The sequence below is a fragment of the Chrysochloris asiatica genome, unplaced genomic scaffold (assembly GCF_000296735.1).
Source record: "Chrysochloris asiatica unplaced genomic scaffold, ChrAsi1.0 scaffold00057, whole genome shotgun sequence".
In the NCBI taxonomy this organism is placed as follows: domain Eukaryota; kingdom Metazoa; phylum Chordata; class Mammalia; order Afrosoricida; family Chrysochloridae; genus Chrysochloris; species Chrysochloris asiatica.
In genome coordinates this window covers 11,221,953-11,241,090 of record NW_006408575.1, presented here as the reverse complement: position 1 = coordinate 11,241,090, position 19,138 = coordinate 11,221,953, and the positions used below count along the sequence as shown (strand labels likewise).

At 39.2% G+C, this 19,138-nt stretch overlaps 1 protein-coding gene across 2 annotated transcripts in view; it reads right to left on the bottom strand.

Annotated features, from left to right (window-relative positions):
* Positions 1-19,138, bottom strand: part of GALNT10 (UDP-N-acetyl-alpha-D-galactosamine:polypeptide N-acetylgalactosaminyltransferase 10 (GalNAc-T10)) — a 323,413-nt gene that overhangs the window by 202,300 nt on the left and 101,975 nt on the right. Inside the window, exon 3 of one of the 2 annotated variants that reach the window (XM_006863910.1) lies at positions 8,636-8,666. The exons of the other annotated variant lie outside the window; for it this stretch is intronic. Within the exon in view, the coding sequence (XP_006863972.1) occupies positions 8,636-8,666 (31 nt within the window). The remainder of the gene's footprint in view (positions 1-8,635; positions 8,667-19,138) is intronic. 2 annotated transcript variants of the gene reach the window in all.

Below are 19,138 nucleotides of genomic sequence, written 5' to 3'. Positions count from 1 at the left end.
TGAATCTGAGCCACACAGAGCTGAGGCACCTCGGATTTTCCCAAATGAATTTTACTAACTTCCCTGGGAGCTTCTTCATTCCGTTACTTCCCTGATTTCCGTCTGTCTTCTGGAGTGCTCTCGAGACAGTGGAATCACTTGGGTTTTACATTTCAGGGTTGACCTGGTATGCCAACTAATTTTACCAGTAAGAATGAAAGGCCAATATAGGCATCAGCATGCCTTCTTAGAGTTTACTGAGTGGAATATAATATTTTCTTGTCACCCTTATGAACTTACGAATGTTTCCAATTGTTTATGCAAGGTGCAAGCTCTTTGCTCAAACTTGTCTGTTCCACTCCCTCTGGATCTGTCTCATCTGGCATACTTAAATTTAATGTGATGTTTCGTTTGGTGCATGACTGTCTCGGTAAGGGCCTGAGGATGAAGCCAATCCTTTCAGAAGGAGTAAAGTGTGTGAAATAACCACCAGTCATTTCTGTCTGGGTGTGTAATTTTGTATGGATGTTGTTGCTAAGTGCCGTTGAGTCAGTTGCGACCCATAGAGACCCTGTATAGGGTTTCCAAGGATAGATCACAGGAATCTAAAGATCCATAAGGGAGCAGCACTGTGACACTGCAGTGTACAATGGACTACAATGTCAATGAAGTGTAGTGTTCCCAACATCTGGAATGACCTCCTGGGTCGATTCCACAGGGAAAGGGACCTGCTCCTACACATGAAGCTTGGCTAACTTTGCTTTGGTGATGAATCTTACTAATTAAACAATCCCATGTACCATCTGATCTTGCTAATAACTGTTCAAGCTGCACACTTGCTAGTAAAGTCACCATGTTATAAGCAATTATTGGGATCTGTGCAAAAAATGTTAATTTCATGCTTTGTAAACACATCTCTTGCAAAACACCAACCTGCCTATAAAAACTGTTTTTGATATCTATCCCCAAGATAATCTTCAGGGAAGGGGGGTAGGTGGAAGAGAGGTACTCTCTTGAGCTTTTTTATTATGACCAATGAGATACTGATGACAAAGTTCACTCAGAAGGCAAAGGAGGAAAAAAGAAAAAGTTTCAAATTAGTGAAAACTTACTTCGAAGGATGCTAAAACTCTTGCAAGTTGTGGTGACTTGAATTTAATTGATATAACTTTTCTATCCAGTCTTCCTAATTTCCACCAAGTAATTGGGTGGGATCATGCAAATAAGGTATACAGGACTCTAAGGCTGAGACTGGTTAGTTTTGCCATCCAGATAGGTTTAAAAGGAATCATCTCAGAAGCAGAGATGGAAGATCCCAGGACCATCAAGAAGGAAGGGCATGAGTAAAGTGTGAGGTCGCTACCTAGAGAAACAGTGATGGCAGATGCAGAGGCATGGAAAGACAGTAGCTTTGGGTTCTAGGCCCATGATGGACTGAGTAAAGTTGAGTGTCTATGGGCAGGAGATGGGCTCATAGAATGTGCCCTTTGGGCACTTGCAGGCTGGTTAAAAGAGCTTTGTATCACTTGCCCAAGCAGGGCTGAGGGCAAGGAGTGACATATCTGATTCAGCTGTGCCTGCAATATGGCAGATAAGAGATATTCCTGACTGGAGAACTGCTGTACCCTGAGCTGGTTTTGATCCTGAATTATATCCTGTTCTCCCTCTCTAATAAACCCCATAATCATGAGTATTGTTATGAGTTCTTTGTGGCCACTGCAACGGATTATCTAACTCAGATGTGAAACATGGATAGCTGTGGTAAGAATGATTGGAGTCAGAATAGGGTAAAGAAGGTTGTAGGGTGGAAGCATGTCAGCTTTATAGGAATCGGCCTTGGGCTGATTTTGAGTTTGAATCTCTTTTCCCCATGTGAAGTCAAGGGAAGTCAGACATGGCTCCCATGTGGTTTCTACACAAGTTAACTGTGTGCTTTCAAGTGGGTAAAAGGAGTTTGGGAACCTTAGAAAAGCATGTGCTTCAGACTCAGTGAAGCATAGCATTTAGTGTTGTTATGTTTAGTGTCGTAGCAATGATCATATCTAGACATCTCATTCTGTTATGGGATGAAAAGGAAGGCCAGAGACAGCTTGCCAGGCCCACATAGAGGTTAAGCTGGAGCCAAGAATCAAACACACGGAACTGAATCCATGGGTAGCATGCTTCTTAGCAAGATGTGGGCCCTTGGCAGAGAGAGAACATGTAAACGGCTTTAAAAGTTAAAGTGAACCCTAGTTCGCTGAGTAGAGACAGAGTTTTTAAATCTACCAAGTGACTACCTGAAGCAACAGAGGAAGAAGAAAAGGAGCAGAAAATAAATGCGTGTCTGGTTGCCTTTTGCCATGAGACCAGAAGAATTGGATGGTGCCCTGTTACCATTACAGAACACTGGGATCAAAGATTCTACAGAAGAATCCTGATGGAAAGAGGGAACAGAATTTTAAATTCCCATCACCTCCCTGACTTACCTTTCAGGAGTCACTTAAGCTGACAATCCCTTGAAGCTATTGCCCTGAGATAATCTTTAATTCTTAAACCAAAACAATCCCTGAAGTCTTTGAATCAAAGAAACAAAATGTTTATTTTAATTAGTAATGTGTATGTGCTTTGAACATTGTGATGTTTTAAAGAATTATCAATGTAATATCAAATTGACAATGGCAACTTGAAGGGTTAGATGGGGAGCAGAGAGTCTAAAATAATGATGGTGGAATAATGTGGAAAATTGAGACCTGGTGTGGAGCTGTGGGTTAATACGCTGGACTACAAAGTAGGTTAGAATCACAAAGTTGGCGGTTCAAGTTCACATGTTGCTCCTCCTCCTAAAGCCCATACAGGGTTGCTATGGGTCAGAAGTGGCTCAACAGCATTTATCAACAACATGGAAAAGGACAATGAGAGGGCAGCACAACTTGAATGATGTAACAAGTATCACTGAATTGTACATGTCGGAATTGTTGAAATGGTGTCATTGTGGCTGTGTATACGTTCACCAAAGTGGGGGAAAGAAAGCAAGGTAAGGAGCTTAAGACTCCAATCATTTTCCTCCCAATAATTCCTAGTTCCATGTGTATTCTCTGGCATTCACTGTGTTGGATGAGGACTAGAAGTCAACTGACAAAGCAGGCTACATAATTCAGTTCAAGAAGTATTAACTAGCAGTGCTTCTCAAACTTTACTGCCAAGCACCACCCCTTCCACTCTACCATCCCCAAAGGCTGAGAAGAAAATGTGTTCAGAACAGGAACATCTAAGAGTGTTTTGCTTAAAAGTGACCATGACAAGCCAGCCAGGGCACTTCTCTGAAGTCCTCTGATTTATCTTAAATGGGCAAACAAATTTGACTTTCCACTCTATGAAACAGATGTTTTGTTTTACTATTTAAAAATGTGTTTCTGTCCTCTCTTCTCCAAATAGTTTGAGTAAATTTGATACTTTTGGAATACATGCCCTGCTTATCCAACATGAGTTCACCATATGAAAGCTCAACCATAGGGTCTAATGAATCACCAAGTTAACGGAAGGTGGTAAGATCTATAGTGCACCAAAGGGCCAGGCAGTGAGCTGTGTGCACACAGGAGAAGGGAGATCAATTTGAAGGAAAGTTCTCCAATAGGATAGTTAAATTGTTTGGGTTTTGTATGTTTTTTAATGCTAGTCTTTACACATGCACACATACACATACATAAAAAAGAAAATGAAAATCTTCATAGAAAACTGGATAGAGAACATAAGAGATCGCTGTAGTTTTCCTTATAACTGCATGTGAGATATACAATTATCTGAAAACAAAATTTTCATTAAAATTACCTCCCCATAATCCCACTACCCCATAATAACCACTGTTAATGATTTCATGGTTGCCCTTACTTTGTTTCAATATGTGTGTCTGAAATCTGAAGACTTAATTAGAGGTCTGGAACCAGCTTTCTTCACCTATCATTGTATTAAGAGAATTTTCTGCTATTAAAAGTTCTTTGAAAGTATTTTCAAAGGGTGCACTATATTCTAATACATGGATAGATCCTCTCCCCTATTGCTGAATGTTCAATTGCTTCCAATTTGCTATCTTTTTTTAAAAAAAATGTTTCAATAAACATCTTACATGCACCCCACATTTCTGTACATGACTCCCAGAAAGAGAATTCCTGAATTATTTAAGGCTTTCATTTATGTTGACAAATTTCTTTCCTTATGGGAGTTGGAGGAAAGATGGGCCACTTTTTTTTTTTTTTTTAAATGACATTGAAAATCTCTCAAGAGAAAAACCTTCAAGGGACTGCAAGGTGCTTAACTGGTGATTTTCAAACGTTAGGCCATCTGGGAGTCAGCTAAGAGGGTCTATGGAAGCTGACAACACACCTGTGTGCAAAGTGGGCTTGGTGCCTCATCCAGCTGTCAAGACTTCCTGACATCTCAATGCAAAATGAGCTTCGAGGAGAGATGCACTAAACCAGGACATATGGGATTGTCGTCTGTGAAAGGAGGTTGTTCACTCTTCTCCTAGGAGGGTAATAACTTGGGAAATATGCATAAACCATTGCTGCTAGGATATAAACAGCATGAAATTATCCAAACTTGGAGCCATTAAAGATGCACATTGTGAATTTAGCATCAAAACACTCTATAAATTCATAGCAAATCTGCATATTGAAAAATCAGTCTGCACAACTGTAAAAGCAGTTGTTGGTTTAGATGATTTTGCAAATGCTCCTGACTGTATTCCCTGGGTGAGCATGAGATGTTAAATCAGTGGGTTGCTCTTCTGCAAGGCCCCAGCCAGATTGGGAAAACAAAAAAGCTCTAAAGGCCCTTCCAGGTCTGATAGTCTTGATTATTAGTTTTACCAATTGTTTTGGAAGCAATTTGGTAAAATTCTCTTTCATGAGCTTAAAGACTGCCGACACTTCATAGTTACTACATTTTTGTTTTTCTTTGAGGAGGGGGAACCGAGGGACTTACAAGTTGCTACAGGGCTCTATGGAGCTGTAGGATAAGCACTAGACAGCTAACTGCAAGGTTGGTGGTTCAAACCCACCAGCCGCTCCTTGGAAATGCTATACAGGGCCACTATGAGTTGGAACTGACTCAATGACACTTACCATAATAACAACACAGAGTTTTGTACATCCCTTCCCAAAATATAAATATTGTAAAAAAAAAAAAAAAAAAATGAAGAACATGTAACATTTAGAAAACTCACTGAGAACTTTTTTGCCCCCAGAAATTAAACTTGTTGGGTATTTTAGTATTTTCTTTGGAGACTAGTTTAAAAAAAAAAGGAAGCTGCCTTTTCCCTTACCCTAAGTCTGGCTGGAATGAGGCCAGGAAAGAAGCTATGACTGGTGCCCCCTTGGCTGTCATCTATGGCCACTGGAAAGCATAAGAAAACCTCCCCCCATTTGCAAAAGTCCACATGTGTTCCATAGAATTTGCTGTTTCCCTAAGAACAGCTACGTGGGGGACCTATACTGCTTAGACATTAAAAAAGAAATGGAATTAATCCTACCCAAGGAACTTCTGGGGTGGTGCTGTAAGATCAACACTAGATTGCAAACCATAAGGTCAGCAGCTCATACCTATCAGCTGCTCCTCAAAAATCCTATACAGAGCCACTATGAGTGGGAATATAATTGACAGCACTTAGAAACAACAAAGGAAGGCTAAATCGATTGTTTAGTCTTGTCTTAGGCAGAGACTGAAGACACAAGGAGACAGTCAAAAAAATTTACTTTTCTATGGCATTCCAAAATTTCTATCTGACTTTTTAAAACTTCATTTATTTGTCTCGACCTATTTTCAACAGAAAAGTTGCAAAAAAAAAAAGTAAGTAGGATACCCTTCACCTAGATTTACCAATTCTTAATATTTTAACTTTGCTCTTTATCTATACAGTTTCGGCTGAATCATTTGTAAATAAAGTAATGACATGGCACTTGACCAAAAAGTACTTCAGCACTTCAGCATGCATCTCTCAAACAAAGAACAGGCTCCTAAATAACCCCAATTCCATTAACATGCACTAGGAAGTTTCACAGTGATCGAAACTATTATCTAATATACAATCCATATTCAAATTCCATTATCCTCCAAATTACTTTTAATTCCTTTTTTAATTGAGATATAACTCACATAACATAAAATTTGCCTCTTTGAAATGTAAGTCTGTAGTTTTTAGTACATACAATCATCATCACCATCTAATTTTAGATCATTTTCATCACTCCAAAAATAAACTTACCCATTAGCCATGAATCCCCATTAATCCACTTTCTTTCTTTATAGATTTGCCTGTTCTGGGCATTTCATCTAAGTGGACTCACACAATACACAAGAGGCTTCAGAAAGTTTGAGGGAAAATGAAATGAAAAGATAAGGAAATATTTTAAGCTCCCTCATATGTGGAATTTTGTGTCTGTCCCAGTCTTTCCCAGAGATTAATTGTGAGTACAATCGACTTGAAGGCAGTGAGTTTTTGATATTTCATTTAGTATAATGTTTTTGAGGTTCATCCATGTTGCAGCATGTATCAATATTTCAATCCTTTCAATGGCTAAATAATACTTTGTAGTACATGTTGTGGACTGACTGTCCCACAAGGAGATATTTTGAAGGCTTTACTCCCAGTACCTGTGAATGTGACCTACCTGAAAATAAGATCTTTGCACATATAATCAAGTTAGGATGAGGTACTATTAAATTAGGGTGAACTCTAATCTAATCTGACAGTGTCCTTGTAAGGAAAGACAGATTTAGAGACACAGACAAAGAAAACATCATGCTAAGTGAAATAGCACCAGCCAAAATGATCTCATGGCTCTTAACTGGAAATGTTTCCCAATATTTTAAGGCTTGTGTTCGGCATCAACAGGGAGCTCAGCAGATGGGCAGGTCTGGCTGAGGTGGAAGACAGCAAGTCTAAGGGACATGGGAATCTGGGCACCTGCCTCAAAGTGCTCTTCAGTAACGTGTGCCCAGCTGGGTTGTCTTGACTGCTGGAGTTAATTGAGGTCACTGAACTACAACATGGTGTAATACTAGAGAATAAAATCCACCACCCCTAGTACATTAATGAGCTCTGACATAGATCACATTGTAGAGTGAAGCTAATTAAATACTCCACAGCTTCCCCAACATGAATGAAGACTTGAATCACTAAGCTGAGGAGGGCATTATTAAGGAATCTGTGACCTAGACCTGGCTCAGCCACTGATTCTGTGTGATAACAGGCAGGTGAACCAACTTCTCTGGGGCTTCATCTATAGTGTGGGCTAAGAAGGATACATATGAGGTTTCTTAAAACTCTAGGTGCCTCGCTCATTCTAAACAAGATACTGTTAATGGTACCAATTAACTCAGACACATTTCTTGCCAAAGGAAAAGTGTGATGAGACACTAAATGCAATATAGTGAAATCCTATGAAGTAACAAATAAAGTTGTTAAGTGCTGGTGAGTTAGTTCCGATTCATAGTGACCCTGTACAAGGATTCTGAACAGCTGAACTGGTGGTTAGCAGTCCAGTGGTTTATTCTGCAGTGCCACATTTAACTCACTCAAATGAACTTTCCCTTCATACTTATGTAGCTCTTATAGCTCTACAGACATTATATATTTGTTCCCATGTGAAGTCGATTTTAAAAAACCAACAAAAGTTGCTGTTGAGTTGGCCTCACGTGTGGCAGAGAATAGCTATGTTCCACAGGGTTTTCCATGGCTGAATTTTTAGAAGTAGCACACCAGACCTTTCTTCTGAGAAGTTTTTGTTGTTGTTGAGTGCCGTCGAGTTGATTCTGACCCATAGCAACCCTGTATAAGGTTTCTAAGGAGCAGCTGGTGAGCTTGAACCATGACCTTACAGTTCAAAGAACTTTGCAGTCTAACATTATTAGCCCACAGCACCACACCAGGACTCTGAGAAGACTTTGGGTGGACTCAAATCTCTGACCTGTGTGTGTTAATCATTTGTGCCACTTAGGGACTGTATCAGGTAGACTGAGGTTGAAATCACCCCCATTTTACAGAGGAAGGTTTGCAGATGTGAAGTTCACTTCTTCATTCATTAAGAGTAATCATGACGCATTCATCACCTGCCAATGAACTTTCAATCAGGCAGATGAACATAAGTTAACAACAACAAAGTGTAAAACCACTATGAAAATACAACAGTGGGGAGCTCCTATCAGGGCACCTACTTTTGACTAGTGATTTGTCACAGAGTTCATGGTACTGAGACCTCAGGCTTTTATACTAGCGTTCTTTACATTTGACCAAGGTGGTGAGACATATATGTCTTAGATGTTTGTTGGGTTCAGTCAAGTCAATTCTGGTTCACAGAGATTCCTCCCACATGACAGAGTAGAACTTCTACAGAGTGTCCTAGGCTGTAACTTTACAGTAACAGATCACCAGGTCTTTCACACAATGAATGGACTTCAGTGCTCAAGGGTCTCATCAAGAGTCAAGAGGCATGGCAAAACTCCCAAAGGGGTTTAGGCTTTGAGTAACCTCCCTGAGTTCTGTAACTTCCCCACAGTGGATGATTTTGCTGGACAGTGCCGAGAAGCCATGGTGGGAGACTGGGTCCCTCTCCCTCATTTTCCCCATCGGTCAGTCAGGGAGTGAGGCTGAACTGATGTTTTCCTTTTTAGCCTAAGCTACCTATCAAACTAGGAAATGTTCTCTCTTCCTTTCTCCATCAAAATGCAAAGACAAGGCATGAGTCGGTAAGTTTCAATGGTGTCTCATAAAGTGAAATTAACGTGTTAGGAGCCTTTATTGACCTCCAAAGTCAAATTCTTCAAGGCTGATTGGCTGAACACAGCTGTTTAATAATGAGTTCCTCCATCCACCCAACCTCACACTCTTATGTAGTTAATAGGGCCATCGCCCATGACTTACCCCATGAGACAGGGAAGGGAGAACAGGCTGGTGCCTATACTTTCTGCAAAGGCTGGTTCATAAAGCAGTATTTATATATTCCCTTTAACCCGACACTGCATAAGATTAATTACCAGTTAATTAAATTGTAACTGCTTTATACATTGACTTGTGGTTGTGATCAGCATCTAAATTTACAGATCCACAAGGCTTCACTGACTTGCATGAAGAAGTTAAATAATATTCACTTAAAAGAGCATTAAATTGTGCAGAACCATCATGAGCAGTCAATAAAGGCTTCACGTTAAACAGAATTTAAAGAGATGGTATTTGCTGCTTTACTCCCTTGAGGAACATATGCTTTTAAAAGTTATTTCCTACCTCTGAATTCCCTGCAACTAGAGTGGTTTTGACAATTTTCTGATTTGTTTAAAATGAACGATTATAAAACTTTGTTAGAGGCATTTGCATTAATTTAAAAAGGGGTGTACCTTGGATTCTGCCACTGTCATAACGGGAAACAAGACAGAAGCCTAATTAAGTAACAAAGCCTCAGCCAGAAACCTCGGTTCCAGAGGCATAATCGCCTTTGCCAGGCACGGGGCAGATGACTGGCTGCACACTCCCGAACAGCCTCCTTGGCCTAATCCTCCCTCCTCAGCAAGAAGCGTTCCAACAATGTCTAGAATAATAATGTAATTACGGACAGCCAAAACACCTCACCCATGAAGGATGAGGATTTGGATTTTCTCAAATATGGGAAGGGGAATCAAAGGCTCCATAGGGTGGGTCTTTTGGGAAGGAGAAGGCAATGGATAGAACTGTCTCTGTATCTCTTTCTCCCCCCTAAAATACATGAACCCTAGTGTGGTGCTATAGAATAAGCACTGGACTGTAAACCACAACGTTGGCAGTTCAAACCCACCAGTGATTTTTGGCAACTCTTTACAAGGTCATTATAAGTCAGAACTGACTCAATGGCACATAACAACAACAACAGCAAAGTACATATGAGCCTTGGTGTGGCACTGCAGCATAAACATTGGACTGCTAACTGTAAAGTCGACAGTTCAAACCCACCAGTTGCTTCTCAGAAACCCTCTGTTAGAAGTCTAAATTCAAGGTCCCATATCAAAGGGAAGCTTTGTTTCTCTCTGCTCTGAGGGAAAATCCTCGTCTTAACTTCGATAGCATTCTTCTTGGCAGTCCTTAGCATCTTTTCCCCATTCATGCATGTCTGCTCACTTCTGTACCCGTTGTTAATTACCATGGCATCAATTCTGACCCCTGTGCCTAATCTGTTCCTTTTATAGCTCAAAAGTGATTTATTTAAAACACACCCTACACTCATATAGCCATATCAACGTAACAGAAAATGTTAATCTCAAATGGGATTACATCCACAGGTATGGGAGGGGTGGGGGCGACACAATGGCACTTAACAAGAACAACAAAAGTACAGATGCTTCTCAGAGGGTAAACAACCAATCGCTTTTAACAAAGACATGATGACCAGTCAAGCTACAGTGGCCCTTGTTTCTGTTAGCGCTGTAGAGTCATTTTCAACTCATAGAGATATTATATAGGGTGTGTGATTATCCAGTCCTTATCCTGCAGTGCCACAGCAGGGATCATTTCAGTTTCTAGTAGCTGGCAATCCTTGAAGTTCCTGGGCTTGTAGATTCATCTCCTTCTGTTTTGTGTCTATTATGAATTGAATTGTGTGCTTCCAAAATGTGTGGCAAATCCTAACCCCTATACCTGACTGACTGATTACATCACATCAGATTACATTATGGACAGTGATTAAATTGCAAGGGATTATACACATAGGTACAGCATTTAGATTTTCAACACATATTCTTTTGGAGGAGCTATAATTCATTCCATGACAGCAGGAAATGAGAACCATTCACAGTGATGAGAAGACTGAACTTTCTGTATCAATGTCAAGAAAGCATAGAAAATTTACATCCTTTTATGTGACAAGGGTCATGGGATAGAGTCAGTGATGAGGCAGTGAATATTCCACTTATCTGGTGATAGGAGTTCCAATCCCTTCCCAGTGTGAGTCCACAGTGAGCAAGTCACACAACCTTTGACCTTCTTTTACAGAAAAGAAGTCTACTTCTTTAGGTTCTAGTAGGCCAAGTCTACTGATTTAGGTATATGCATAAAGTTTTAAAGTTATGTATTTAGAAAGCTTGACTATCTGGTTTCCCCTGTAATGGTCAATTAGTGCCTAACAAAGTAAAGACTACACAGTGATGGAGAACTTTCCCAAGCAATATACGAGAAGATAAAGCACTGTAGCCAGGAGACAGGTGGTGAAGGAGCAAAGAGCCTCTGTAGCTTGAGTGCATTTGAGGGTGACTTTTCCCTGAAGGTACACGCATATGTGCAAGAGGTAGGAAGCTGGCTTCTGGATCTGAGCCTGAATCAGCTCAGGTTTCATCTAAAAATTTCCCTAGGATCTTGCATTCTGTTCCATTTGTATTCAAGTTAATTCTCATTCAAGTTAATATGAAAATGATGCTCTCCCCGACGACTCCAAACTCAGGTCCAGAAAAAAGGTTGTGTTTATTCTGTGCTTTCTCACACCTACTGGCACATACCCTAATTTCTAGAAGCATAATGCAAAATGGGTTAGAAAATAATCATTTACGGTCAATGTTATCAGTGTACTGCCTTAATGCAAAGAAGTGTTTCATGAAAGGTATTTTCATGAAAGGTATTTCATGAAAAGACTTAAATTTTAAAAGTACAAACATAGCTGCAAAATCTACTCATCCAGGAAATTTCACTCTCTAATGATGTCAAATAAATGAAGCATTACCATATTAGGAAGCTGTGTTAAGACCCCAAGAAATCTATATTAGTTATACATGGGAAAACAAAGCTTACCCATTCTTTTTCTATTATTAACAGTGTGCTTAGCAGATGTCTGAATGGTTCCTTTAGTTTTTACAGAAAAAAACAGAACTGTTGATAAAAATTACCTGTTTTAGAAGTGGTACTGGTATTCTGTATTTGGGTCCCCCCTTTTTGAAAGCCAGGATCCTTGTTGAAGGTGTTTTTTGTTTGTTTGTTTGTTTGTCCTTGGGACACTTAATGGATATTAATATTTAATACAAAAACAGGCGTTGCCTATCCAGCTTTGGTCTTTCCTTTTTCAAGAATACACACATTGATCTTGCAGAATCAGCCTCCCACTGTCAGGTGATGAGGCTTAAGAGCTGACATCTGCCTCAGTTCCAGGAGTGTAGTCTTGGCCCATATACAGACAACAGAGTATGGCATCCTCTGACCACAATACAAGCTTTAGAAATAATCGCATGGCCCAAATGAGGCAACAAAATGCATGATCCAAAATGCATGACTGCCAGTACTGGGAAAGCACCTTGCTGAGGAAGAAGTCTTCAGCTGCTGGAGACTTCTTGCCACCATGTGAAGAAGCAAACAGCACTAAGAATAGGTCACTGAAGACATCTAAGCCCCTGGATCCAGTCATACCTGAAGATAGTCCAACTCTTTTCAGTTTCTTCATTCAATAAATTCCCTCATTTTGTTTAAGTTGGTTTGAGATGAGTTTCCATCACTTGCAATGAAAAGAGTCCCAATACAAGGATCTTTTAAAGAGAGAAAGCAGAAGATGGTGGACTAGGCAGATGCACTACACGGACCCCCTACAACTAAGACATGAAAGACAAAATAAAACAGACACAGATAAAAATTCTGGCTACCTGAAATTCAGGAGAAAGGTTCAAGAGGTAGGTGGAGAGCTTGCTGGGAGGAGAGGAGAATGACAGGTGAATGGCTGACCAGACAAGGCTCCTCCATCTTGTGAGCAGCTTTGGCATGGCAGAGCGGATTCACCCGGACAACAGGAAAGGTGCAATTTCTTCTCTCCCCCACACTCTCCTGGTGACCAGAGGTGTGGGCAGCTCCCAGTCTCATCCACCACTAGCACAGACCCTGCTCTCTAGGAGTTCGGAGCCACAAGGTTGGGAGCCATGACAGTGTGAGTGGCTATGCCACTTTGGAGCCTGGATGGTTTCAGCTTCAGAACTACAAAACCCACAGAGTCACCAGACCAGCATTTAACTAGTCATAGTCACCCTGTGCCTAGTTTCCCTGTGGACCTAACAGACACAAAATATAACTTCATCAAGGGTCCCCACAAACTACTTATGGGTTGAGTGCCCTAAACACAGGTAACACCGAGGCCAACAAGAACTAGACCTAGGACCAGGAATTCTGCTGTCACAGCCCTTTCAGAGAAGAGTCCCAGGTATTTCTCCCCTTCAGGTCCAACAAATGCACTGATTGTTTTTACAAATATGACAATCCCACGGTGCCCCAGAGACAACAATTTTAGTTCTCACGAGGAAACAAGAGCTAATGACCAAGCTGCAGAGCCAGAAAACGTTTCTGAAAAAGAAAAATTAATGGAACTAACTGAAAAGGAATTCAAAATAATATTAATTAGGTAACGTAAAAGGATTGATAGAAAGATCCAGGAGAGCAAGGAGAACACAATAAAAACTTTAGAAGAATTCAGGAAAACACCACAAGAACAACAGACAAAATAAATGCAAATTTTAAAATAATACAAAACCTGAAATTAAAAATCCAGAAGAGCAATACTAAGATCTCAGAAATGGATAATACATTGAAAGGACAAAGGAGTAGACATGAAGCACTGGGAGCCCGAATTAGTGAGCTTGATATAAATCTTTCAATACTACTATGCTAGAAGAGCAATTAGAAAAAGAATGAAAAATATCCAAAGAAAGTCTTAAGAGTTATGTGGGACACCTTGGAAGGAAACACCTTATAGGTGACCATAATTCCAGAAAAGAAAGAGACAAGCACAGAGGAAACTGTCAAAGAGCTGTTGGAAGACAACTGCCCTACCATCATGAAAGACAAGAAGATAAGTATACAAGAAAAATAGGATAGATTCCAAAAGAAAATCACCAAGACATATCATAATCAAACTTTCCACAATCAAAGACAAAGAAAGACTTCTGAAAGCATCTGGGGAAAAGCAAAAAGTTACCTACAAAGGGGAATCAAAAATACTAAGCTCTGATTGCAATGAGATGACATATAAAAAAACAAAACAAAAAACTCTGAAAAAAAAGACTGACAACCCAGAAATACATACCCAGCAGAACTGTCCCTCAAATATGCTGGTGAGATCAGAAAGTAGAGGAATTTGTAATGACCAGAACAAACTTAACAAAAAATGCTAAAGGGGGTTCTTTGGACTAAGAACCAACAACAGCAGACAACCTGAACCTGAAATTACCATACATGATACCACCACCCAGAAATCAACCAAGATATAGAAGTATTTAAAGTAAAACAAACCTACAAGACTGAAAATAGGGAACCAGAGATATCAATGTCTGAAAACATCAATTACAAAGCAAAAAGAGGGAATAGTACAGATACAGAACTTTTAAACGGCAAGGAAGTCAGACAGATTTCAAGATAAAACAGCCATTTTAAGCAGAGAAAAAAAAAATAAATCACAGGGTAATCTCAAAGAAAAATAACACACCTGTACATCAAAATTAAAAAGGAGGAAAATCATAAAAATTTAATAAACATGAGCACAACAGAAATGAAAATGAAAAGAAAATCCACAAACAAAATGAACGTGGCATTAACAATTATATGGAACAAAGAATCCAGCAGCACCTCAAAACAAACAAAAAAATACACACACAGAAAAATGACAGTAATCAATTCATACCTATTGATAATTACACTGGAAATAAATGCATTAAATGTACCAGTCAAGAGACATAAGAACAGAATAAATAAGAAAAAGGATCCTCTTCAATATACTGTCTACAAGAGACATAAAAATGCCCATCAACAGAAGTATGGTTAAACAAACTTTGGTAAATACACACAATGGAGTACTAGAAAACACTGAAGAAAAATGACAGATCTGTGAAACACTACAAGATGGATGAACTGGAGGACATAACACTGGATGAAATTAGTCAATCATAAAAGGACATTGTACGAGACCAGTGTTGCAAAAGTTTAAAAAAAAAAAAAATCTATGAAGGTTACAGGGTGTGGTGTGGATGGAAAATTATTCATGGGCTACAGGGTAGATACATGTTAACATGGGTATCAGGGCAGGCAATATACAATAAGAGGGAGGTTAGCAGAGGAAAGATCAAGGTAGCGGAAGGAATGCAACAGTTAAAGTGAATAGAAGTAAATGCTGTTAACTGTTGGTACATGGAGGAGATTGCCACCATGTAATGAAGTAAAGTATATGATTTGTTGAATGTACAATTTGATGATCTGCTCTGTAAACCTTCACTCAATTCACAATAAAAAAAAGTTTTTTAAAAAACAGAGAGAAAGCAGAGATTACATGGGTTTTTCTAACCTCTAAAACTCAAATTTTAAAATCCATGCAGGTGAAAGTACAGTCCTAGGACAGCAAAAAGAACGGAAAAGTACAGTGGTTCTAAAGTCAGCAAATCAGATTCAAAATTGATTCTGCAACAGGCCAGATCAGTGGCTATGGACAATTACTTGTCTTCTATAAGCCTCAGTTTCTACATTTCTAAGATGGGGTTGATAATTTCATAGGACTGGTATAAAACCAAAAGGATAGTAGATAAAACCTAAGCATTGTCCAACCACAAAGGATAATTTCTTTCCTCTGATGGTGTATAGGGTAAGGTAGGAGGAGATGATGCACATATGTGTTGTTTAAAAAGCACCAGAGTTTGGGGAGACATCTGTAGAAGCCCATGGAGAAGTGCTAACATCAAAAACATCTGCGGCAGACTATGGAACAAGAGGGAACAATCAAGCTATATCATGCAAACACAATTATAATGTTTATAGACATGCAAACCAGATATGTGCTTATAAACCTCCTTACAAATGCTCTCTCATGAAACTGCTTTCTCTGAGATTTAAGAACACAAGTGGACTTAACTAATGGACCTGCTCCACTCTCTTACATAGGTCTGCCTGAATCCCTGTGTGGATTTGCATGGGTTTCCCTTGACAACAACAACTCTCGACAAGGGTGTAGATATAGAAGCTCAGGGAGCCCTGAGCAGGCTCTTCCTCTGCTTACTTCCCCAGTCAGAAGCAAAGTTATAACGGTTACTAGGAAAGGGTGGCTTTTAGTGCTGATAGATGTATACCTCTATAAAAACCAATGGAGTGGACACCTTAAAGAGGTATGTGGATTATATCTCAATAAAGCTGGAAGGAAAAGAAAGAGAAGGAGAAGACGATGGAAGAAAAATAAAAATAAAAAGTCTTCTGGTAGGGTGAGGTCTTAATCAGACTGTGATACTAATAAGGTTGTGTCCCAGCTTCCCTTTTAAGGGACCCCTCCATGCCCCTATAGAAAAGGAACCTAGTTTTCAACTAACCACCAGAGTTGGAAAGTATGAGAAAGTAGAAGGCATACTAGACTTGGAGTCAGGAAACATGGATGCCCACAAGCATTTGCCTCTCTGGATTTCAGTATCCCTAGTACAAAGTGAACAATGATAATTGGCTTGGTCAAGGATAATTTGGACTGCCAGTAGAGACAACAGATGTCAAATAACTCTTTTTTTTTTTTTTTTTAAACTATATAGGGTCACATCAGGTGTAACAAATACATAGTCCCATGATACCACATCACTATCCTATCCCTGGGGCAGTCACAGTTAATCAATAATACTCCTCATTGAAGCAAAACACTGCGGTTATTTATTCAAGAGTCATTCCCACTTCTGTCTTTATTTTCTTATAATTACCATATTTCCTTCACAGAACTGAGAAGTTTATCTTGAAAAGTCTGTGCCAATCAATGGTGGTCCCATTTTCCTTACTAGCTATTGATTCAAAGATAGAACCACTTGAGGATTTTCTCACTGATTAAAAAGTGACAAGGAAAAAATGCTGTTCTCTCTGATCCTGGCTGGAGTTTCTGCAGAAATCTTGTATCTCTGACAGAAAAACAAAGTAGACATGCTGAAGATGATAGAAACGAAAGACGACATTATTGAGTTGCTAAATCAACCAGCTCTGAAGCTGCCCTACTCCTGGACTTCTTGCTATTTTAATATATTAAATCTTTTTATCGTTTCAGTCATTTTGAATTCGGTTTTCCGTTACTTGCAGCGCAAAGCACTCTAATTTATAAATCCAGTGACTCCTTCTAAAGTATAGAATAATGCTTCCGAAAGTCATTACAAATTCATCAGAATCACCACTGGAATTTAAAATGTATGTTTTTCTGGGGCAATACACTTTTTTCAAATAGGCAATGATACCAAAATAAAAAAATAAATAAATCTATACTTAGGTGTTTCCTTTCTAAGTATTTAATATTAATAAAAGGTAAATAAAGATAAGGAAGGGCAGGCATGAGACTTCTGAGGTTAGATAGACTATGTAAAACAAAATACTTCCATGTAAATATTCCTTCTGCCCACAGGAACAATTCTTCAGTGTGATCTCAGTATTTATGTGTGTCCATGATAATGTATGTAAGAGACACTGGAGAAATTAAAATGATGAGGAAGAAGGATGGCAGTTGAGATAGCACAGGTTTGAAATATCCCTGAATCTACAAATAAGCACATTGAACAATCAGATAGCAAAAACATGGAATAGCATCTACAACCAAATTAGATAACAAGTTGTCTCAATGAACCCTAAAATATAAATGAGTGAGAACAAACCACCATTAGCCATTAGGCTTTATATTATTGGAGTCTGTATAGGAGGAAAAAGAAAGTAGTAGCTAAAGGTCTTAAGAAGAGAACAACAAAAGAAACAACAGGTATTTATAGGAAAGTACAGTAGGTCAACATGAAAACAGTAGCTGAAAGTGGGAAAGTTTCTACCCATTCTAGTAACATGCTAGGACAAGAGGTCCACAGTAAGGAGATTTGGAGACAATGACAGTCTAGCTCCTAGTAACTCTGAAGTTCATCTACCAGAGAAGATCAGGACCTGCCCTAATGACAAGCTTCTAAGAGTGACGTCAAAACTGAACAGGACAGGAACAAAAGAGACAAAGGAAAGGAATTTCAGATACTATGGGAGAGGAGAACAGAGGCCAGAATCTAAGAAAGCAAACTGTCATATTTTTTAAAACGCCATCCATGAAACATAGAAGAGGGAGCTCTACAAATTTAGAAATGATTTCTTCAACCTCACCTTATTCTAGAAGTTCAAGAAAATTAATTTCACAAAAAATTAGCAACAGAAAAATGTCAAATCTCATATTAGATAATTGTAGAAAAAGAATAAGAAGCAGAATACCATCTCTACAAACAAAGAACACACTCAAGACCTGGTCAAAAAAACAATAAAATCTGTCACCTATTACTTCAAAATGAGCTACAATAATTCACAAACTGCTTATAAGATAGGAAAGAACAACTTAAATTAGAATCAGAAAAATTCCCCAAATGAGGTAACAAACTAAAAAAGAGTTAGAAATAAATGAAGGAAAATGTTCAGAAACCAAAGAAATAAAGACATAAAATAGCTCAAATAACAGCCTTCAGAGAAGTGAAAAAGGGATTTTGGTTATGTTTTTTAATGAAGGGAAAATAAAAGGTCAAGTGTGATGCAATGAATTATTTAATATGGTTTTTCTAGCCTAGTCTTTTCCATGATGGGTCTGGGTCTGGGTCTGGGTAAGAGAAAGTGGGGAGAGATGTTGACAGGATTATGATTCAGTTGTGAGTCATGCTTAACAGGGACACCTGTGATCATAAAAACTTGGAAATCTCATAAGGGGATTGGTCAATTTTGCCATCCTACTAGGTATAAAAAAAATGAACCACCTCAGAAACAGGAAGAGGGGATCTCCCAACCACCAAGAAAGAAGAGGCAGAGTGGAGTGCATCCTTTGGACCTTGAGATCCCTATGCATGGAACCTTCTCAATTTAGGAGACATAGCTATGACACCAGAGGAGTAACAGAGGAACAGTATAGCTCCAGCAAAATCAAGAGCCAGAGCACAAGACAGAGGTGAGATTCCGGTCCACAGAGTGAGTAAAGCTGAGCCTTCAAGCAGGATGCTCATTTGTGTAGTGGGGGTGCCCTCTAGGCACTTAATCTGGGAAGCTATGTTTGCTGACCGCAGAGAACACCATCAGGCTGAGGACTGTAGTGGAATGAACTTAATTGTGCTTCTGAGGAATCTGTACCTGGACCAAGAAGCAGTTGTTCGAACAGAGCATGGGAACACTGAATGTTTTAAAATTGGGAAAGGT